This window comes from Lepidochelys kempii, chromosome 1 (genome assembly GCF_965140265.1).
Source record: "Lepidochelys kempii isolate rLepKem1 chromosome 1, rLepKem1.hap2, whole genome shotgun sequence".
NCBI classification, from domain to species: Eukaryota; Metazoa; Chordata; order Testudines; family Cheloniidae; genus Lepidochelys; species Lepidochelys kempii.
In genome coordinates, this window is record NC_133256.1 from 144,275,627 (window position 1) to 144,296,768 (window position 21,142).

Sequence of the window (21,142 nt, forward strand, 5' to 3'; positions counted from 1 at the left end):
CAAACCACTATTAATGGCTCACACTTTGCATAACTACAATAGACCCTCAGAGTTATATTTCATATTTCTATTTTCAGATACAAGAGTGATGCATTCATACAAATAGGATGACCACACTCAGTAGATTATAAGCTTTGTAATGATACCTTACAAGAGACCTTTTGCATGAAGCACATTCCAGGTACATTATATTCACACTCATTAGCATATTTTTATAAAATCATATAGACTCAAGTCACAGTTTCAGCCAACATGAGGGAGTTTAATATTAGACCTTGGTCTAACAAATAAACAGAAATTAATCACAGAAGTAAAAAATAGTGGTAGCTTAGGTACAATTGATTGTGACTTGATCACATTTATAATGTGCAAGTGGAATAAAGTCCACACCAGTAATATCTATCTATCTATCTATCTACAGAGCTAATTTTACAAAGCCAAAAACAATTAAGAGCCAAATCAGCTGGGAGGAAAACATAATCAGAAAAATGTGAGTGATAACTGTGGCTTATTTAAGAATAACTGAGTAGATGTTAAAAAAGCCAAAATCCCACAGTTGAGGATGAGGGCTGTTCTGGTTAAAAAACCAACCCAGTGTAGAGGGGAAATAAAGGGAGCTGTACATAATAAAATCGTAATATAATTAATACATAAGGAACCCAAGGGACACAAGGAGAAAGCTAGGGCAAGAAGAATTAAGGACAATAAGAATGACCTTTTTAAATATATCAGGAACAAAGAGAAACTTCACAATGGTCTAGGTCCATTTCTAGTTGCAAATGATAGAATTATCAATAATAATGCAGAAAAGGCAGTAGTGTGTTACAAATAATTCTGTTCTGTATTTGGGGAATAAACAGATTCTATAGTTTCATCATAAGTCAATGCTAACACTCTTTCCATTACACAGTAGCTACTAAAAGTAGATTTTTTGTTAATTACCAGGTCCAGATAACTTTCATCTAGGAGTTTAAAGAGAGCTGTCTGAGGAGCTTGCTAGACAGTTAATGTTGATTTTCAATAATGTAGCACAAGGGAAGTTCACAATGACTGGAAGAAAGCTAATGTTGTGCCAATTTTTTAAAAAGGATGAACAAGATGACCTGGGTAATCAGAGACTTGTCAGCCTGATTGTCAGACATTGCTCCTGGGTAAGATAATGGAGTGACTGATAGACACTTGATTAATAAAGATCTAAAGGACAGTAATGTAATTAATACAAATATTTTTTTTTAGAAAATAGATCCTGTCAAACTAACTTGATATCTTTATGAGCTTACAAGTTTGGTTGATAAAGGTAATGGTGTTGATATAATATACTTAGACTTCTGTAAGGTGTTTGACTTAGTATCACATGACATTGTGATTAAAAAACTAGAATGATATAAAATGAACATGGCACACATTAAATAAATTAAACACTGGCTAACTGATAGGTCTATACCTGTAACTGTAAATGTGGAATCATTAAAGTGGTTTGATTCCAGTGTGGCCCCACAAGGACTGGTTCTTGGCCCTACACTATTTAACATTTTATCAATAATCTAGAAGAAACCATACAATCTAAAACTGATAAAGTTTGCAGGTGACACAAAAATTGTGGGGAGTGGTAAATAACTAAGAGAAATGGTCACTGATACAGCGTGGTCTGGATCGTTTGGTAAACTGGCCACAAGCAAACAGTATACATTTTAATATGGCTAAATGTAAATATATACACTTAGGAACAAAGAATCATAGAACTGGAAGGGACCTCGAGAGGTCATCTAGTGCAGTACCCTGTACTCACGGCAGGATTAAGTATTATTTAGATCATCCCTCACAGGTGTTTGTCTAACCTACTCTTAAAAATCTCAAATGATGGACATTCCATAATCTCCCTAGGCAATTTATTCCTGTGCTTAGTCACTCTGACAGTTAGGAAGTTTCCTAATGCCCAGCCTAAACCTCCCTTGCTGTAATTTAAGCCCATTGCTTCTTGTCCTAATCCTCAGAAGCTAAGAAGAACAATTCTTCTCTCTCTTCCTTGTAACAACATTTTATGTACTTGAAAACTGTCAGCATGTCCCCTCTCAGTCTTCTCTCTTTCAGACTAAACAAACCAATTTTTTTCAATCTTCCCTCATAGGTCATGTTTTCTAAACCTTTAATAATTTTTGTTGCTCTTCTCTGGACTTTCTCCAATTTGTCCACATCTTTCCTGAAATGTGGCGCCTAGAACTGGTCACAATACTCCAGTTGAGGCCTAATCAGTGCGGAGTAGAGTGGAAGAATTACTTCTCGTGTCTTGCTTTACAACACTCAGGTATATATATTCCAGAATGATGTTTGCTTTTTTGCAATGGTGTTGCAATGAGATGTTGACTCATATTTAGGTTTTGGTCCACTATGACCCCCAGATCCCTTTCTGCAGTACTCCTTCCTAGGCAGTCATTTCCCATTTTGTATGTGTGCAACTGATTGTTCCTTCCTCCTTGGAGTAGTTTGCATTTGTCCTTATTGAATTTTATAATATTTACTTCAGACCATGTCTCCAGCTTGTACAGATCATTTTGAATTATAATCCTATCCCCCAAAGCACTTGCAACCCTCCCAGCTTGGTATCATCTGCAAACTTGATAAGTGTACTCTCTATCCCATTATCTAAATCATTGATGAATATATTGAACAGAATCAGATCCAGAACTGATCCCTGCGGGACCCCAAGCATTATACCCTTCCAGCATGACCATGAACCGCTGATAACCACTCTCTGGGAATGATTTTCCAACCAGTTATGCACCTACCTTAGGAGCTCCATCTAGGTTGCATTTCCCGAGTTTATGAGAAGGTCATGTGAGACAGTATCAAAAGCTTTACTAAAGTCAAGATAGAATGTAGGCCATATTTACACTTTGGTGAACTCTATCCTGGGAAGTAGTGACTGAAAAAAGATTTGGGGTTCATGGCAGATAATTAGTTGAACATGAGCTTCCAGTGTGATACTGTGGCCAAAAGAGCTAATGCAATACTGGTATGCATAACAAGGGGATTCTCAAGTAGGAGTATTATTTTACCTCTGTATTGGCACTGGTATTACCCCGCAATTTGGACCTATGGCACTCCAATATTGGCTTACCTGTAACCATAAATTGATCCTCCATTTACTCTGCCCAAATGGGGAGAAAGGTGGTGGCCCACCCTGGAGAAATTGCCAGGGTATTACCAGGGGTTTATCTCCAACCGCAGAGGGCTCCCCAGAGCAAGCTAATCCTTCTAACCCTTGGAAGGACACAGGTACAGCCCTCCACTCAAAGGACTGACATTCAAGCAGTAATTTCTTTGAAAACAAATTATTATTTATTTAAAGGAAATAAGCAGTGACAATACATTTAATAAAGCAAGAAAGCATTGCAGTATATCATATGTAGTAAGGCACAATTACATTACACTTAGAGATCATACATTAAAGCAATTTAGTAAAACGAACACAGATCATATGGCTGTCACAATGTTAACTTGATATTATAAAGCAGTACTACGCTTGTTACAATGCAATAAAGCAAGCTTTTGTACATACATAGAAAAGATCATTACAATAAAAGAAAAACAGCCTACTTAACACTATCATCCCGTGAGCAAGGGCCAAACAGCCACAGGAGGCGTGCGGTGGGTCTCAGACAAACACAGGTGTCCAGCTTCATTGACAGGAAAACCCATTCAGTCCTTAAAATTAGACAGAAATTGAAACTTACACTCCTGCAATCCCTCTAGTCCATCTTTTTGGTCCTTCTGTTCGGTCTAAAAAGAGGCTGGTCCTGATATTGTTGGGCTCACCGCTGTTGCTGCCTCAGGTGCTGCTGCTGGGGCTGCTGTGGTAGCTACCTTGGTCCATTGTCTCAGAGGCTTCCGTTGTCACTGTGTCCAAAAGCTGCTGCCTGTGGAAGCTTCTTGCAGCTACTTCAGAAGCTTCTGGTGCCCTTTCTTCAGACAGCTGCTTGCAGAATCTTCCGCTTTTCTTCCGCTTTATCTTCTGCAGCTCAGATATCAAACACATCCACACACACTTAAGCCTGCCGGTTGTCAGCCTTATATACTGATTGCTCTTTCAAGTCCAGCTCATTAGCATAGGTCTTCCCCACTCAGTTAGACTGGCTCAGCCAATCAGCTTCCAGTTATTAGCATAGACTCTCATCCTGTCTAGATCCTCCCCTTCCTGAATAAATCTTCCCCTTGAGGTCATCATTACCATAGATCCTCCCTCTGATCCCCCCTTGAGGTCTTGGGAGACATGCTGAGTCATTCCCAATTGAACTCTATCTAACTCTTTGTCCTTCATAGAGAATCCTTGTGACTGCCATTTTGGATTTCTGACTCTAAACTATCATTAAGTCCTTTTTATCTAAAGTCTTAATCCTAAAACTAACCACTGTTTTATGCAAGCCAAAGCATTATGATACTGTCACCACCATTATTATGCCAATTGGGAGAGGTGCAATTTTACGATGTTTAAACCCCTTTTCCAGTTTTTCTCTGCAATCTCCATCCAAGGCGCTGCAAGGTTTTTCAGAGCAGCTAAAAGCAAAATTTCATGTTACACTAGTATGACTGCTGCTTGAATACTGAGTCCTGGTCTGGTACCCACAGTTCAAGAAACATGTTGACAAATTGGAGATGGTTCAGAGAAGAGCCATGCGAATGATTAAAAGATTAGAAAACATGCCTTATTGTGACAGACTCAAGGAGATTCATCTATTTAGTTTATCAAAGAGAAGATTAAAGGTATTATAGTCTATAAGTACCTACATGGGTAACCAATATTTAATAGTGGGCTCTACAATCTAGCAGAGAAAGGCAAAGCACAAGCCAATTGCTGGAAGTTGAAGCCAGACAAATTCAAATTTGGAATAAGGTGTAAATTTTTAACAATGAGGATAATTAACCATTGGAACAATTAACCAAGAGTCATGGTGGATTCTCCATCAATGACATTTAAATTAAGATTTTTGCGCAAAAGATATGCTCTAGGAATTATTGTGGGGAGGTTCTATGGCCTGCATTATGCAGAAGGTCAGACTAGATGATCACAATGGTCCCTTCTGGCCTTAGAATCTACAAATGGCAAAACTCCTGTTGACTTCAGTGGGGCCATGATTTCACCCTAACTGTGATTAGTTTTTTAGAGCTCAGAACTCTCTCTGTTTCTCTTTGGAACAGAAGAGAGATGTACTTTCACTCACTCATAACTCATTCACAAACTCTTTTGTTACTCATTTAACACCAGCTACATTCTTCTAACACTCCTCAATAATGAAATCCATCTGGGAGTTGATTTTCAGATGTTGTTCTTCTTCTGGTGCCCTTCCACCACAATCATAGGTTTTTCCAGTGTTGGGCACATGATATGGCCTCATCTGTAGTAGTGGGGAAATCTTACACAGTATACAGTTCCTCCAGGAGCCAGCAGACCAGGATTTCTGTTTCACCACAGTCATATGTGTCTGGGTCATTGAAAAAGTCACACTTCTGCATATTGACTTTTCCCATGCCAAGTCTTGTGTAGAGGCAATTTAAATATCTCCAAGTATACCAATCCTTCTCCATGCCTGCAGGAAGGCATTCAGACATCTACGTGCATTTTGACATCCTTGTTGAGTAGTTTAAGCTGTGTGCATCGCATTTCCAGTCATGTATACGTGAGTAATTTTTAAAAGGTTCATCTGCAGTTGACTAACAGCTTGGTGTGGATGTATGGTATCTTTGACCTGTTATAACCATTCCATTTTGCTTATGACTGGTCTCCTTGGATGGTCTCCTAGTATCTGGTGGAGCAATTCCAGCAAACATGTGAAGGTTGTTCATGTTTGTTGGTTTTAGACATTTTGTTATGTAGCAGCAGCAGTCAGTCAGCACAAGGTCCAGCTTCTTTGAGCAAAACGATCTTTCCCACACCAGACATGCATATTTGGCTGTTGAATAGCAAAGTTCAAGTGTGGCAGCTCTTAGTGTTGCTAGGTTAGTTACCTATTTTGAATTTGCAAGCTTCCTCAGTGTTGTGTTCTGGACGCTTACTTTGCCTTTTGTCTTCTCCATGTGTGCCTTGAAGTACAGAGTGAAGTCTAGTGTCACCCCAACTTAGATAGTATTCCAGCAGTGGGCAAGTGATACCCCATTCCCAATGACATTGAGTTGTCTATTGACCTAACAATTCCAAAGATGGAAGAGATTCACTTGAGTTTTGGCTGTGTTTGGTGCACAATTATTTCTGCCGGTACAATATAACCATTACAATATTCAGAGCTTCTGAGCATCTGGTGCTCCTGTTGACTTCAGATGGAGTTGTTGGTGCTCAGTTCCTATGCAAATCAGGACCACGGTGGCTTGAGTTCCTACTAATACATAAAAACTGATACTATTTCAAGATGCATTTTGGCAAGACTCTGATCCTGCACCATTACTGTCAATGGGACTTTTGTTAATAACTTGAATGGGAGCAGGACCCAGGAGCCAAATTATCAAATGTATGTAGGCACTTAAAGATGCAGATGGGCACCTTGTGGGATTTTCAATAGTGCTTAGGTACCTAATTCCCATTGATATCAATATAAAAATGTCCATCAATGGGAGTTAGGTGCCTAGGCTATTTTGAAAATTTCACTAGGTGTCCCATCTACATCTTTGAAAATATGGCCCCAACTGCCAAGTGATTAGGTAGCCTACTGTAGCATACTGATTACAACAGATATGTTTTGATTGTTATGAGTTCCTTCTCTTTTTTGCCTCTGTGGAAAATATTTGCATGTGAGAATGAGAAGGCAGATTCTGTGCATCATGCATGGATATGCCAGCCTGTTTGTATTGGAAATATTTCTGTTTTGTAGCATAAAAGTTGTTTTGAATACAATACCGTTCTTATTGGACTTGAGTGGAAGGATGGTCTTGTGGGGCTGGGGCTTGGGAGACCTAGGTTCAATTGCTTATTATATCATAAACTCTGTGTGTGTGTGTGTGATCTTCGTCAAGTCTCTGAATCTCTCTGTGCCTCATTTCCTCATCTGTAAAATAGAGATGATAATACTGTTCATCTATTTCTTTGGGGGAGGGATTGTCTATCTTTATGGGTTTCAGCAGTGCCTAGTACAATGGGGCCTGGATCTCAGCTAGGGGCTTTGGGCACCACTGTACTACAAATAAAAATGGACAGCCTGATATAGGAATATATGGATGATTGTGGTAAAAATAAAGTCTATGGTTGCAGTGGGACTTACATGCTAACTCTCTGATGCTTTGAGCTAATAGTGCAAGTTTTTATTGGAGGAAGACTTACAACTTGTTCTATCAGTTCAGACTGAAATCTATTGTTGGTTTAGTTTGCCTTTCAAGAAGGCATCTAATTATTGTGATAAGCTGCAAACTTCACAAGACTCCTAATCACATCTGTTTAATTTGCATATACAGCCTGGACCTTTAGCATGTTACCTTGAAACATTCCTTTTGAGGCATGTTAATCAATGCTAAATGAATGATAATTATGGTAATTAAATCTTCTCAAAGGAAAGGTGACTGTCCTGGTACTTAGCTCTAGCAGATCACACAAGTACTTGTACAAACAGCAAAAAAAAAAAAAAAAAAAAAAAGTAAACTTTCTAACATCTTCTTCATTAATTTAGTATTAATATGGTGCCTTCCATTGAAATTTGCATTTTAAATGAAAGGAGCAGATTTGCTTGACAGCATCTAATGTTAGAGCTAAATAAAAGGCTTGACTGCATCTGCACTGTCAATGTTGATCTGTCCCTTTTACATGGCTCTTATTCAATGTATGCAACTCTCAGCTTATAAAACATTAAACAGCTACATTGTGATGTTTCTTGTGTGGTGTCCTTCAGTTTAATCTTCAAGTAGTTTCATTTGAATCAGGCATTAAAGAGATGACCTTGTACCAGTGATGTTTTGCCTGTGACCCTTTTATCACTGTGACCACACTCCGAATAGTCCTAACCGCAACCCCTTCTTCATGTCAATTTACTATCATAAATTTACACTTGTGTAAAGACTCCATTTAACTTTTCTCTGGGCAGAACTAGCCCTGCTGTTGCTAGTCTCTTATGCTCCAGTATTGAAAGAGACACTAATAAATCCACACTTCGACATTCACTATAACTGAGATCAATTTAGTAAGCACCAACATGGAAACAAATAGGCCCTTTATAGTTATTAATAAAGGAGGATAATTGCCAGCATTAGTCACGGCATTTAATTTTGCCAAAGTAATAGTTGGACAGTTTGCTCTCCTCAAGGTGATGATTTTCTATGAGGCATTTAAGCTCCATGGCTCATGTTTTATAAATAGGCAGCTCTTGCTTTGCAAAGGGGAAAAAATATTGAAAATGCTTTTGTTTTACACCAACACACACACGGACACACACGTGAGACAGAGGCCCTGTCTACACTGGCAAGTTTCTGTGCAGTAACGCAGCTTTCTGTTCTGTAACTCCTGAAGTATACACACTGCCAAGCCACTTAGGGTGCAGAAACTGTGCAGCTGTAGCGCTTTAAAAAAACCACCTCAATGAGAGACATAGAGCTTTCTGCGTGACCTCCAGGAGGTGTGTCATAGATATAAAGGGAAGGGTAAACACCTTTAAAATCCCTCCTGGCCAGAGGAAAAACCCTTTCACCTGTAAAGGGTTAAGAAGCTAGGATAACCTCGCTGGCACCTGACCAAAATGACCAATGAGGAGACAAGATACTTTCAAAGCTGCGGGGGTGGGGGGAGGGGGGGACAAAGGTTCTCGCTCTCTCTCTGTATGATGCTTTTGCCGGGAACAGAACAGGAATGGAGTCTTAGACCTTAGTAAGTAATCTAGCTAGGTATGTGTTAGATTCTGTTTTGTTTAAATGGCTGATAAAATAAGCTGTGTTGACTGGAATGTAGATTCCTGTTTTTGTGTCTTTTTGTAACTTAAAGTTTTGACTAGAGGGATTCTCTATGTTTTGAATCTGATGACCCTGTAAGGTATTTACCATCCTAATTTTACAGAGGTGATTCTTTTTTTTTCTTCAATTAAAATTCTTCTTTGAAGAACCTGATTGCTTTTTCATTGTTCTTAAAAGATCCAAGGGTTTGGGTCTGTGTTCAACTATGCAAATTGGTGAGGATTTTTATCAAGCCTTCCCCAGGAAAGGGGGTGTAGGTTTTGGGAGGATTTTGGGGGGAAAGACGTTTCCAAGCGGCCTCTTTCCCAGTTATATATCTGTTAGACGCTTGGTGGTGGCAGCAATAAAGTCCAAGGGCAAAAGGTAAAATAGTTTGTACCTTGGGGAAGTTTTAACCTAAGCTGGTAAAAATAAGCTTAGAGGGTTTTTCATGCAGGTCCTCACATCTGTACCCTAGAGTTCAGAGTGGGGAAGGAACCTTGACAAGGTGTCTCACAGTGGCTGTTCTCACCTCTCTGGTCATCGGTTTGAACTCTACTGCCCTGCCCTCCGGTGATCAACTATCATCCCCACCCTGTAAATTCCTTTGGAATTTTGAAAGTCCCCTTCCTGTTTGCTGGGTGATGCATGCAGTGGTCTCAGCGCATCTTTCCAGGTGGTCATGCATGCTCAACGCACGAGGCGATCCCCAGCTTGGAGCAATGCTGAGCTGCTGGACCTCATCATCATTCAGGGAGAGGATGCTGTCCAGTTCCAGCTGCGCTCAAGCAGTAGGAATTATAATACCTACGGACAGATTTCACTATGCATGACAGAAAGCAACCATGACCGGGACACACTGCAGTGCAGGGGTCAAAGTGAAGGAGTTGTGGAATGCCTACCACAAGGCGCGGGAGGCAAACTGCAGCTCCGCTGCTGCGCCCATGAGCTGCCAGTTCTACAAAGAGCTGGATGCGATACTCAGCAGTGACCCCACCTCCACTGCAAAGACTACTGTGGATACTTTGGTGGCTTGCATGCCAGTCGAGAGTGGACCAAGCCAGGAGGAGGAAATCTTGGACGAGGATGTGGAGGGGATGGGGGAACAAGAGGCAGGGAATGACTCGGAGGTCAGAGATGTATGCAGCCAGGAGCTCTTTTCTACCCCAGAGGAGGCTAGCCAGTCACAGCTGTCGGAGCTCGGCGAAGCGGAAATAGGAGAGAAGGCCCCTGGTAAGTAAATCTGATTTTGGGAATCGCTGAAGAAAGTTGTTGCGGGCAGGAGGGTTGCAGAAAGCAGGTTTGTCTCCCACCACATGCCTAGTCTGAGCGGCGCAACAGTCTGTTGATTGACTCCCTCATTTCACTGGAATCTCTTTCAGAGATCTCCAGGAAACTCTTGTGGAGATACTGGGCAATCTGCTGCTGCAGGTTCTTCAGCCAAGCTACTTTGTTTCTTGCCCCATTAATGGTAGCTTTCCTGAGCCACTGTGCCATCACAGGTTGGGGGGGAGGATGACCATTGCTGCACACAGGCGAGCTGCATAGGAACCAGGGTGGAAGCTGCAGTCTTGGAGAAGACCCTCCCTTGATTCCCTGCTCACCCTCAGCAGCGAGATATCTTCCATAATGATCACATCCTGTGGAAAGTGTGGGGACAGCAATGATTATCAGGCCTCCCCTACAGTGATGGCTCTCCCCAAGAGCCACATGCCCATTGTATAGCAAGGTCCAGAAAGAGTGATTTCCCCTGCCCCTGCAGCTACTCATCATTTTGGGGGCTCTTGTGGCTCATGTGTGCTTGCCTGGGGTCAGCCAGTTAGTGACAGGTTTGTGAATACTGGCTGTTTTAAATAATTGAATCAGTGTTCTCTCTGTTGCAAACAATACTGATTCTGTAAAATGTTGTGTTTACACTTCACAGAGATTACCTTGCGAGCCCAGCTTCCCTCTTTGTTATCGGCAGCTGAATGGCTGCACAAAATTGGAAAGTGGCCAAGAAGAACTAAGGAGGACTTTCTGCATGATGTTATGATGCACTCCACCGCCGAGAAACAGGAATTGAAGGAGTGGCAGGACAGTGAGAAGAAGGACCAAAAAGAGAACACAGCATACCAGAATGAAGCCATGGAGTGGCTCTTAAAGGTTATGGAGCGCCAAGCAGACACGCTCCAGGTGATACTAGCTCTTCAAACTGAGCAGCTTACACGCCCACCCTCCCTTGCAGCCGCTGTCGCAAAAATCTTTCGATTGCGCCCCACAGACACTGCCAACACACTCTTATCAACCTCCTCACTCTAGTCTCTACCCGCAGCATTCCACTCCTCCCTCCATCACTGTGGACTCCCACTACCCACTATATTCAACACCCATCCCTCTTCAGTTTGGCCCTGCTAAAGTACACTACCCGCTGCATTGTAGTCCAAGGAGAAGGTTGGATACGATCCCTGGACATACACAAATCTTTAGCTGTCCCGAGACTCCTCCTCTTGGGACCTTCCCTTCCCCCATCCCCCTCACTTCTGATGGTTTGGGGTTTTTTTGACTCTCCTCTGGTTGTTGTCTTTTAATAAAAAAATTGTGTTGATTTGAAAGCAATCTTTATTCTATTAATTGAAAGCAAAAAGAACCCTGCAAAGCAATATACAATTATGTTAAATCCACATATTGCATCATGTGCACCAACCAACTTTTAGCATTACAAGCACTGCACTCCTGAGCATATGGATAAATATTAGTGGCTTTCAGCTTCAGATTGCTGCCTCAAAGCATCCTCACCCTTATGGTCCTGCACTGTGCCCCTATAATAGCCCTCATCTCTGGCTGTTCAAACTCAGCCTCCAGGCACTGATCCTCAGTGGTTCAGGCTTGAGTGAAGCTTTCACCCTTCCCTTCACAAATGGTATAGAGTGTACAGCATGCGGCTATAAACATAGGAATATTGTCATATGCCAGGTCCAGCTTCCCACAGAGGCAGCACAGCAGGCTTTTAAATGGCCAAAGCACACTCAGTACTCATTCTGCACTTGCTCAGCCTGTTATTGAACTGCTCCTTGCTGCTGTGAAGTTGCCCCGTGTATGGCTTCATAAGCCACGGCATTAAGGGATAGGCGGGGTCTCCGAGAATCACAATGGGCATTTCGACTTCCCCTACTGTGATCTTCTGGTCCGGAAAGAAAGTCCCTGCTTGCAGCTTCCTGAACATGTCAGTGTTCCAAAAGTTGCATGCATCATGCACCTTTCCGGACTAGCCTGTGTTAATGTCTGTGAAACGCCCACGGTGATCCACAAGCACCTGGAGAACCACTGAGAAATACCCCTTGTGATTAATGTACTCAGTGACTAGGTGGTCTGGTTCCAGAATTGGAATATGTGTGCTGTCAAGGTTCCTCCCCCACTCTGAACTCTAGGGTACAGATGTGGGGACCTGCATGAAAACCTCCTAAGCTTACTTTTATCAGCTTAGGTTAAAACTTCCCCAAGGTACAAATTAATTTTATCCTTTGTCCTTGGAATATCCACTGTCACCACCAAACTCTAACTGGGTTTACTGGGAAACATAGTTTGGACACGTCTTTCCCCCCAAAATCCTCCCATCCCTTGCACCCCACTTCCTGGGAAAGGTTTGGTAAAAATCCTCACAAATTTGCATAGGTGACCACAGACCCAAACCCTTGGATCTGAGAACAATGAAAGAGCATTCAGTTTTCTTACAAGAAGACTTTGAATAGAAATAGAAGTAAAGGAATCACTCTGTAAAATCAGGATGGTAGATACCTTACAGGGTAATTAGATTCAAAACATAGAGAATCCCTCTAGGCAAAACCTTAAGTTACAAAAAAGACACACAGACAGAAATAGTCATTCTATTCAGCACAGTTCTTTTCTCAGCCATTTAAAGAAATCATAATCTAACGCATACCTAGCTAGATTACTTACTAAAAGTTCTAAGACTCCATTCCTGTTCTATCCCCGGCAAAAGCAGCATAGAGACAGACTCAGACCCTTTGTTTCTCTCCCTCCTCCCAGCTTTTGAAAGTATCTTGTCTCCTTATTGGTCATTTTGGTCAGATGCCAGCAAGGTTACCTTTAGCTTCTTAACCCTTTACAGGTGAGAGGATTTTTCCTCTGGCCAGGAGGGATTTTAAAGGGGTTTACCCTTCCCTTTATATTTATGACATGTGCCATCTGTCACCCCTCTGCAGTTAGGGAAGCCCATTTCTGCAAAGCCATCCACAATGTCACACACGTTGCCCAGAGTCACGGTCTTTCAGAGCAGGATGCGATTAATGGCCCTGCACACTTCTATCAACACGAGTCCAACTGTCGACTTTCCCACTTCGAACTGGTTAGCGATTGATTGGTAGCAGTCTGGAGTAGCCAGCTTCCACAGTGCAATCACCACCCACTTCTCCAACTGGTCAGCTCTCATTCTTGTGTCCTTGTGCCGCAGGGCTGGGGCGAGCTCATCACGCAGTCCCATGAATATGGCTTTCCTCATCTGAAAGTTCTTCAGCCACTGTTTGTCTACCCAGACGTGCATGACAATGTGATCCCACCACTCAGTGCTTGTTTCCCGAGCCAAAAGCGGCAACCTACTGTGGTCAGCACCTCACTGAATGCCACAAGCAATCTCGTGTCATAGCTCATGTTGTGTCTTCTTGCCTTTGTAGTTTAAGGAATAACTCCACTGCTGCTCATGACCTGTTGATCAGAGGGAGCAGCATATTGGTCATCAGTTCAGGATCCATTCCTGCAGCCCGAAGAGGCAGGGTGCGCAATACACAAACCATTGAAAGATGGCACCAAATGTGGATGAAGCACAGGGAAAATCATGAGTGGAATGGAGAAAGTGAATAAGGAAAAGTTATTTATTTGTTCTCATAATATAAGAACTAGGGGCCACCAGCAGGTTTAACACAAATAAAAGGAAGTTCTTCTTCACTCAGCGCACAGTCAGTCTGTGGAACTCCTTGCCTGAGGAGGTTGTGAAGGCTAGGACTATAAAAGAGAACTGGATAAATTCATGGAGGTTAAGTTCATTAATGGCTATTAGCCAGGATGGGTAAGGAATGGTGTCCCTAGTCTCTGTTTGTCAGAGGGTGGAGATGGATGGCAGGAGAGAGGTCACTTGACTATTACCTGTTCTGGAGCACCTGGCATTGGCCACTGTCAGTAGACAGGATACTGGGCTGAATGGACCTTTGGTTTGACCCAGTATGGCCATTCTTAAGTTCTTATGTTCCTATTGCTGGGATGCGAAGCAATGCATCAAAGGGCACTGGGGCAGGACCCTGGATGCCCCACGACCCACTCTGCCTTCCCACAACTCTTAGCGACAGAAGAGAAAGAGGTGCTCTGTGGGATAGCTGCTCAGAGTATACCGCTCCGAATACCACTGCTATTGCGCAGGCAGATGACAGTGTGAACACACAATGGTTTCCCTTCAGCTCTCTCTGAATGGAACCTTAACTCCTGGCGCTGTAACTCTGCTAGTGTAGACATGCCCAGAGGGACAGAGCACACATTGTAATAAAACAATGTCTAACAATTTGAAACATACACCACTAGACTAAACTATGCCTCTGAAGAAATATGCTCTCCCCCACAAAGAAGTATTTGTTATTTTCCTTCTGAAGTAGTTGGCTGCTCTGCTTGGAACATACTGATAATTGCCAGAGATTATAAAAATCAAAACATAGGAATCTAACAATGTAAATGAAAAGCAGCTTGATAACTCAGTAGCCCATATTGTACATCAGGAAGATGTAAAGACAGCCACCTTAATTATTTAATGTACACATTCATTAAAGAAAAAGAGTCACCCTAAATTTCATATTTTAAAATACATCCTTACCTCTTTTACTGATAACTGTATACCTTGTTATAACACTTTAGTAAGTGACGTAGGAAGAAGTAGGGAAAGGACAGCAGTGGATATGCAGTTCCTATCCCGGCCCTTTGCTGGCATGCCACTGTACCAAGAAGCTGTGGCTCCATGCTGAACAGGAACTGTTCCTCCCCAAACACAATAGAACATTGTAACCAGATTTACACTAGCCCATCAGTGTAAAGAGATGTACATATTGAAAAATAATCATATAGTCCATACCTAAATCCCTTATTGTCTACTACAGTGAATCTCAACCTTTTCCACACCAGGATTCATTTCCCATGAAGTCATGACCTTCCTTCCATTGAGCAATATGGAGAGGGAGGAATAAGATCATGACTCCTTAACACTTGTTTGGCCATTATAAGCTACTTCTCCTCCCCCTCCCACCCTCGATTGAGAATCCATGCTTTAATAATGACTATCCACCAAATATAACACAAAGATTTTCATTATCAGTTGACTATGCAAATCAGAGCTCCACAGTCAGAGTGCAGAGAAATGCATAATGTGAGGAAAAACTGGATCGTTGTACATTAAATACCTGTACAGCATTGCTGTATTCTCTGACTGTCTGAGAGAATTCCATTTCAGTATCAAAAAAGGTACACCAAAGGGGGGGATAGCAGTAATTAGGCCATTATTTTAGGTGTTACTGAAATAAATTTACCTGTGGTGAACAATTAAATTCTGTTTTTTTTAGAACAAGCTATTTATAATTACTCTGTTGACTTGAACCTGCCTTCAATCTCTTATGTAAAGAAAGCATGTACTTAGCTTAAGGTTTTCCTACCATAACATTTATCAGTAGGACCTAATTACCACTTCATATTTACTTTTGTTTTCCAAAAAAAAAAAAAGACCTCTGGCTTTCAGATCCATTTAATTCAAGCCGCATTGGAAGCGAACAGAATTCCCCTTGTAATCTGAGATTTTCAGGTAAATAAAGGACAGAAAGGCCAGATCTGAGCATGAGCCAGTGATGATTCAGCAGTTATTGCTTCCACATACACTACTTTCAGTTCACTAGACATTTGGCAGCTCTCAGTATTAAAAGAAAATGTTTTGACATTGCAGATTTTCCTCCTGGCAAAAGAACACGATGGCAACACTCTTGAAAAGAAAGTTCATGTAAATTGATTAGAATGGCCATCATGACCGAAGTCTGAGAGATGGTGTAGGCAGGTGTAAAATACCTTGCTTTCTTGGGATCAGAGATTCCTATCCTGTGTGGTTGATTCAGTATCTTTAAGAGATACATTGGTTCCATTTATTTTACTGTGCAAGGATATTTTTGGATGGGATCATTAAAACTGGAGTCTTGTCTGTTCTGTATGGACCTACAAAAATCCCACTTCACTTTTCGTAAGTGTAGGGCTTTGTGTCAGTGTTTTCTATAGAATTTTACATAAGCCCATAATAGCAGAGTGGAGGATCTAATCCACTTAGTTTTGATTCAATTTAACTTGGGGGTTGAAAATGGGACACAAAATGATGGAGGGAAAACAGAACAAAAACTACTTTGGGGAACACCCACCCACCCACCCACAGTGGTCCAACATCTGCTCAGTCATGTCCCTATAAAAGTCATCACCATCATGTTCCTATTACGCCTCTGGTGTTTAGGACAGTGATGAAGCTCCTCCACTCCTGTCTGTTTCTGGCAAGACTTTCATTGGTTCCCCAGCTGTGTCCCAGATTTTTTCAGCTCAGTTTCCACAGCTCTTCACCATGTTGTTTTCAGGCAGCCTCGTTTTCGCTTGCCTTAAGGTGTCCATCTTATTGCTACTCTGGTGATGAAATCAGTTTCCATCCGAAGCACATGACAGATCCATCTCCAACGCCTCCTGGCAATGATGGAGCTCAGATCCTCTTGGCTCCAATGTGTCAACAGATCTTGGTTTGAGATTGTTCTGGGCCAAAAGATACGGAGGATTTTTCTGTGGCAGGTTGTATGTAATGAAAACAGTTTGGACATGTCATACTTTCTCATTCCCCAGCATTCTGCACTATAAAGTAGTGTTGAAAGTAGGCAGCTCTGATAAATCTTGAGTTTGGTTTTGGTGTTGTATTTTGATGATTTACAGACAGTATTTAAGCTCCTGAAAGTGTTCCTGGCTTTATTGATTTTGTTCTGGATGTCCTGGCTTTTTCCACCATCCCGGCTGATGGTGCTGCCCAAGTACGTGAATGTTTCTACATTGGTGAGAACATAATCCTCTATCTGTACTGGTGATGCTGAGGTAATATTAGTAGTTATAAAAGTAATTACTACATATTTATACTAATTTAAATATGAGTTGATGTTAGGGGGCTTATTCCTTCACCCACTTACTTCCCTGGGCCTTCTCGCATGAACAGAGAGCAACAATACCCGAAGTCCAAAGGTGCAAACAATTCGATGTTTATTGGGGTGAACTTCCAGCAAGCATGATTCCAGTTTCCTTCCTCAGTATCCTCCTTCCCAGCTCTGACACCACAGAGCCTTACACCTGTGTCCCTGTTCCCATTCCTGCCCTTAGCCAAACATGATTCCAATTTTCGCACCCCCATTCCCTGTTCCCATCTCCCCCACCCACACACCCATCCCCTCCCACCCACACCCACTCACTTCCTCATTGACTACAGATTAAATAGTAAAACTTGAGTTCTGCTTAGCTATACCTTAACCAATCATTTTCCTGAAATTTAACTAACCAATCCTAACATATTGTAACATGATTATGTAACCAATTATATCCCACCACCTTAATTAGTTTACACCCAGCAAAATTAATTATACAGCAGACAGGAACAATCACAGAACCAGACAGAGATTATACAGACAAACAATAGCAAAGTGGGAACTATAATGACAAGACAATACAGAAGTGAGGATTTCACATCCCAGCTATTGATAAGTGAGTTCTTGCCAGACAGGATGCTATCAAACTAAGTTTCCTTTTACATTTTCTAGGCACTTCCCATTCTCTGGAGGTGATATGAATACAATCCTGTCCTGATAGTGCGTAACAGCCCAATAGCACCTTATTTCAATGTGACTAGTTTGGAATGTGAGGATGTGACTGTTCGCTTCCTAGCTTATGGCTGCCTCTGCTGCTTAGCCAAAGGCCTTAGCCTAAGAACAGGGCCTCAAACTGTCACAGTAAGAGAAGGCCCTTACACCAGCAGACAGTGATTTTGATTCTTTCTTTTATACCTCTAGAACTAGCCAAGTGATAAGAATACACCTAAATTCTTAAAGTACAGGTTTTTGCAGACAGGCCTGAATATCTATATCGTAACAGTTGATTTTGGCCCTCTATGTATATAGAGAGAGCTGGTCGGGAATTTTTCAGTTACATTTTCTTTTCCCATTGGTAAATTCCTTTTTGCCAAAACTGAAACTTTTTGCAGAAAAGGGTCATGTAGTGGGGCAGCTTCCCCACTCCAAGGTAAAAGGGATTAAGAGCAGCTAAGGGAAGTTGGAGAGGTAGTTGGCCCCGGGTGTGGCTGGCTTAATCAGGCCACAACTGGCCTGGATAAAAGAGCTGTGGGGGCAGGAGACACGAAGAGTCTCATTCTAGCCCTGGAGTAGGAAGGGGTAGCTGCCTGGAAGCAAGGTACCTGAAGCAGAGCAGTGCTGGGGAAAAAGGAAAGAGGAGCTGGGAAGCTCCAGCCTGGCAACTCCCCAGGCTGAGGCCTTGGTTAAGGCCTAAAGGGGGATGGGGCTGCAGAGGTATAGCCCAGCGTTAGGCAGAGACAGCTGGTCCAACCTCCTTGTCAATGATGAGTGGCCATTACAGACTACAGTCTGCCCCAGTAAAAGGGTGCTAGATGATGACTAGCAGTAGCCACTGAGGCAAGGTGGAGATAGAGGGTTGGGGGTTCCCTGGGTGGGGAGACCCAAAGTATGGGGGAAATGCTAGGGCAGAACCCTGAGGTAAAGGGACACCAAGGTCCAGGAGGGACACAGGGCCTGAGGCAGGCGAGACACTGGCCGGCAGAGGGCACTCCAAAGCTGGAGTTGAGCTAATTCCCTGGACAATCAGCAGGAGGTGCCGCGCTGGTGAGTCCGTGGTCTGCTACAGGTCAATTTTGATGAAACTTTAGTTGGGAATATTTCCCAGCTCCAGGATGGAATTTCAGGTTAGAGAGAGACCCCAGGAGCCAATAGCATAGTGGTTGTCTCCCCAGGGATGTGAGAGAGCCAGGATCAAGTCCCTGCTCTGTATGATTCAGAGCAGACTTGAACCTAAGTTTCTCATCTCCCAGGTGAATTCCCTAACCACCATTATAAAGTTAGTCTGTCTAGCCTAAGGCATATTTAATGCCTCACACAAAGTGGAACAGCTTCATTGGGAGAGATTGAGAGACCAGTCCCAGAATAGCCAATGAATGTGGTGGCTAGGGATGTGGGAGAGACTGTTTCAAGTTCGTGCTCCAAATGAGGCAGAGTATGGACTTGAATCTGGCTCTCCCACATCCCAAGTAAGTTCATTAAATGGTTGGTTATTCTATTCTATTTCACTCTTGTTTTAGCACAAAAGGTGTCAAAAGGCCTCCGTGTCATTCTGATGCAGACTAGGAAAACATTAAAAATCTCAAAGTTTCACCAGATGGGAACACCCTTAGTTGCCCAGATACATTATATATAGGATACATGCACCCATTTATACATGCACCCTTCTATCTCTATTATGTAGCAGAGGCTTCCATTCATAGAAAAGCAAATGGTTGTTTAGTAACAACCATGGGTCAAATTACAAGAAAATTGGGTAACACATTCTTAATATTTGTCTAACTCAGTGTTTTTGGACATTTGCAAGACCTGAAAACTCCATGAATTTCAACCACCGTGAAATATATATTGATTCTAAAATGGACCGAATTATGATCCTTTGAAGCTCCTGTCATAAATATAAAGGAAAGGGTAACCACCTTTCTGTATACAGTGCTATAAAATCCCTCCTGGCCAGAAGCAAAATCCTTTCACCTGTAAAGGGTTAAGAAGCTAAGGTAACCCCACTGGCACCTGACCCAAAATGGCCAATGAGGAGACAAGATACTTTCAAATCTGGAGTGGGGGGAACAAAGGGTTTGGGCTGTCTGTGTGATGCTTTTGCTGGGAACAGATCAGGAAAGCAAGCTTTACAACTCCTGTAAAGTTAGTAAGCAATCTAGCTAGAAAATGTGTTAGATTTTCTTTTGTTTAATGGCTTGTAAAATAAGCTGTGCTGGAGGGAATGTGTATTCCGGATTTTGTGTCTTTTTGTAACTTAAGGTTTTGCCTGGAGGGATTCTCTATGTTTTGAATCTGATTACCCTGTAAGGTATCTACCATCCTGATTTTACGGAGGTGATTCTTTTACCTTTTCTTTAATTAAAATTCTTCTTTGAAGAACCTGATTGATTTTTCATTGTTTTTAAGATCCAAGGGTTTGGGTCTGTGTTCACCTGTACCAATTGATGAGGGTTATTATCAAGCCTTCCCCAGGAAAGGGGGTGTAGGGCTTGGGGGGATATTTTGGGGGAAGACATCTCCAAGTGGTCTCTTTCCCTGTTCTTTGTTTAAAACACTTGGTGGTAGCAGCATACTGTTCAAGGACAAGGCAAAATTTGTACCTTGGGGAAGTTTTTAACCTAAACTGGTAAAAATAAGCTTAGGGGGTCTTTCATGTAGGTCCCCACATCTGTACCCGAGAGATCAGAGTGGGGAAGGAACCTTGACAGCTCCTGTCAAGGTTCCTCCCCCACTCTGAACTCAAGGGTACAGATGTGGGGACCTGAATGAAAACCTCCTAAGCTTACTTTTACCAGTTTAGGTTAAAACTTCCCCAAGGTACAATTAATTTTATCCTTTGTCCTTGGAATAACCACTGTCACCACCAAACTCTAACTGGGTTTACTGGGAAACGTAGTTTGGACATGTCTTTCCCCACAAAATCCTCCCATACCTTGCACCCCACTTCCTGGGAAAGGTTTGGTAAAAATCCTCACCAATTTGCATAGGTGACCACAGACACAAACCCTTGGATCTGAGAACAATGAAAAAGCATTCAGTTTTCTTACAAGAAGACTTTTAATAGAAATAGAAGTAAATAGAAGTAAAGGAATCACTCCTGTAAAATCAGGACGGTAGATACCTTACAGGGTAATTAGATTCAAAACATAGAGAATCCCTCTAGGCAAAACCTTAAGTTACAAAAAAGACACACAGACAGAGATAGTCATTCTATTCAGCACAATTCTTTTCTCAGCCATTTAAAGAAATCATAATCTAACACATACCTAGCTAGATTACTTACTAAAAGTTCTTAGACTCCATTCCTGTTCTATCCCCGGCAAAAGCAGCATAGAGACAGACACACA

General features: G+C 42.1%; 1 protein-coding gene across 2 annotated transcripts; it reads left to right on the top strand.

The window, feature by feature from the left end:
* Positions 1 to 8,791: 8,791 nt before the first annotated feature.
* LOC140905233 (uncharacterized) lies at positions 8,792 to 11,449 on the top strand. Of its 2 annotated transcripts, none has more exons than XM_073328140.1 (3): positions 8,792 to 8,836; positions 9,356 to 10,131; positions 10,823 to 11,449. In XM_073328140.1, exons 2-3 carry the CDS (start codon positions 9,744 to 9,746, stop codon positions 11,197 to 11,199), a joined length of 765 nt encoding a protein of 254 aa, XP_073184241.1. In that variant the 5' UTR covers positions 8,792 to 8,836; positions 9,356 to 9,743; the 3' UTR covers positions 11,200 to 11,449. The 2 variants fall into 2 exon arrangements, with proteins under 2 accessions (XP_073184241.1, XP_073184248.1); XM_073328147.1 differs by having other exon boundaries at positions 8,814 to 8,836; positions 9,377 to 10,131.
* Positions 11,450 to 21,142: the final 9,693 nt, after the last annotated feature.

Excerpts from the sequence above, each read along its gene's own strand:
- LOC140905233 (XM_073328140.1), top strand. The coding sequence starts at position 9,744 with ATGACCGGGACACACTGCAGTGCAGGGGTCAAAGTGAAGGAGTTGTGG. Across the intron at positions 10,132-10,822 it reads AATAGGAGAGAAGGCCCCTG|AGATTACCTTGCGAGCCCAG; the intron begins GTAAGTAAATCT and ends TACACTTCACAG.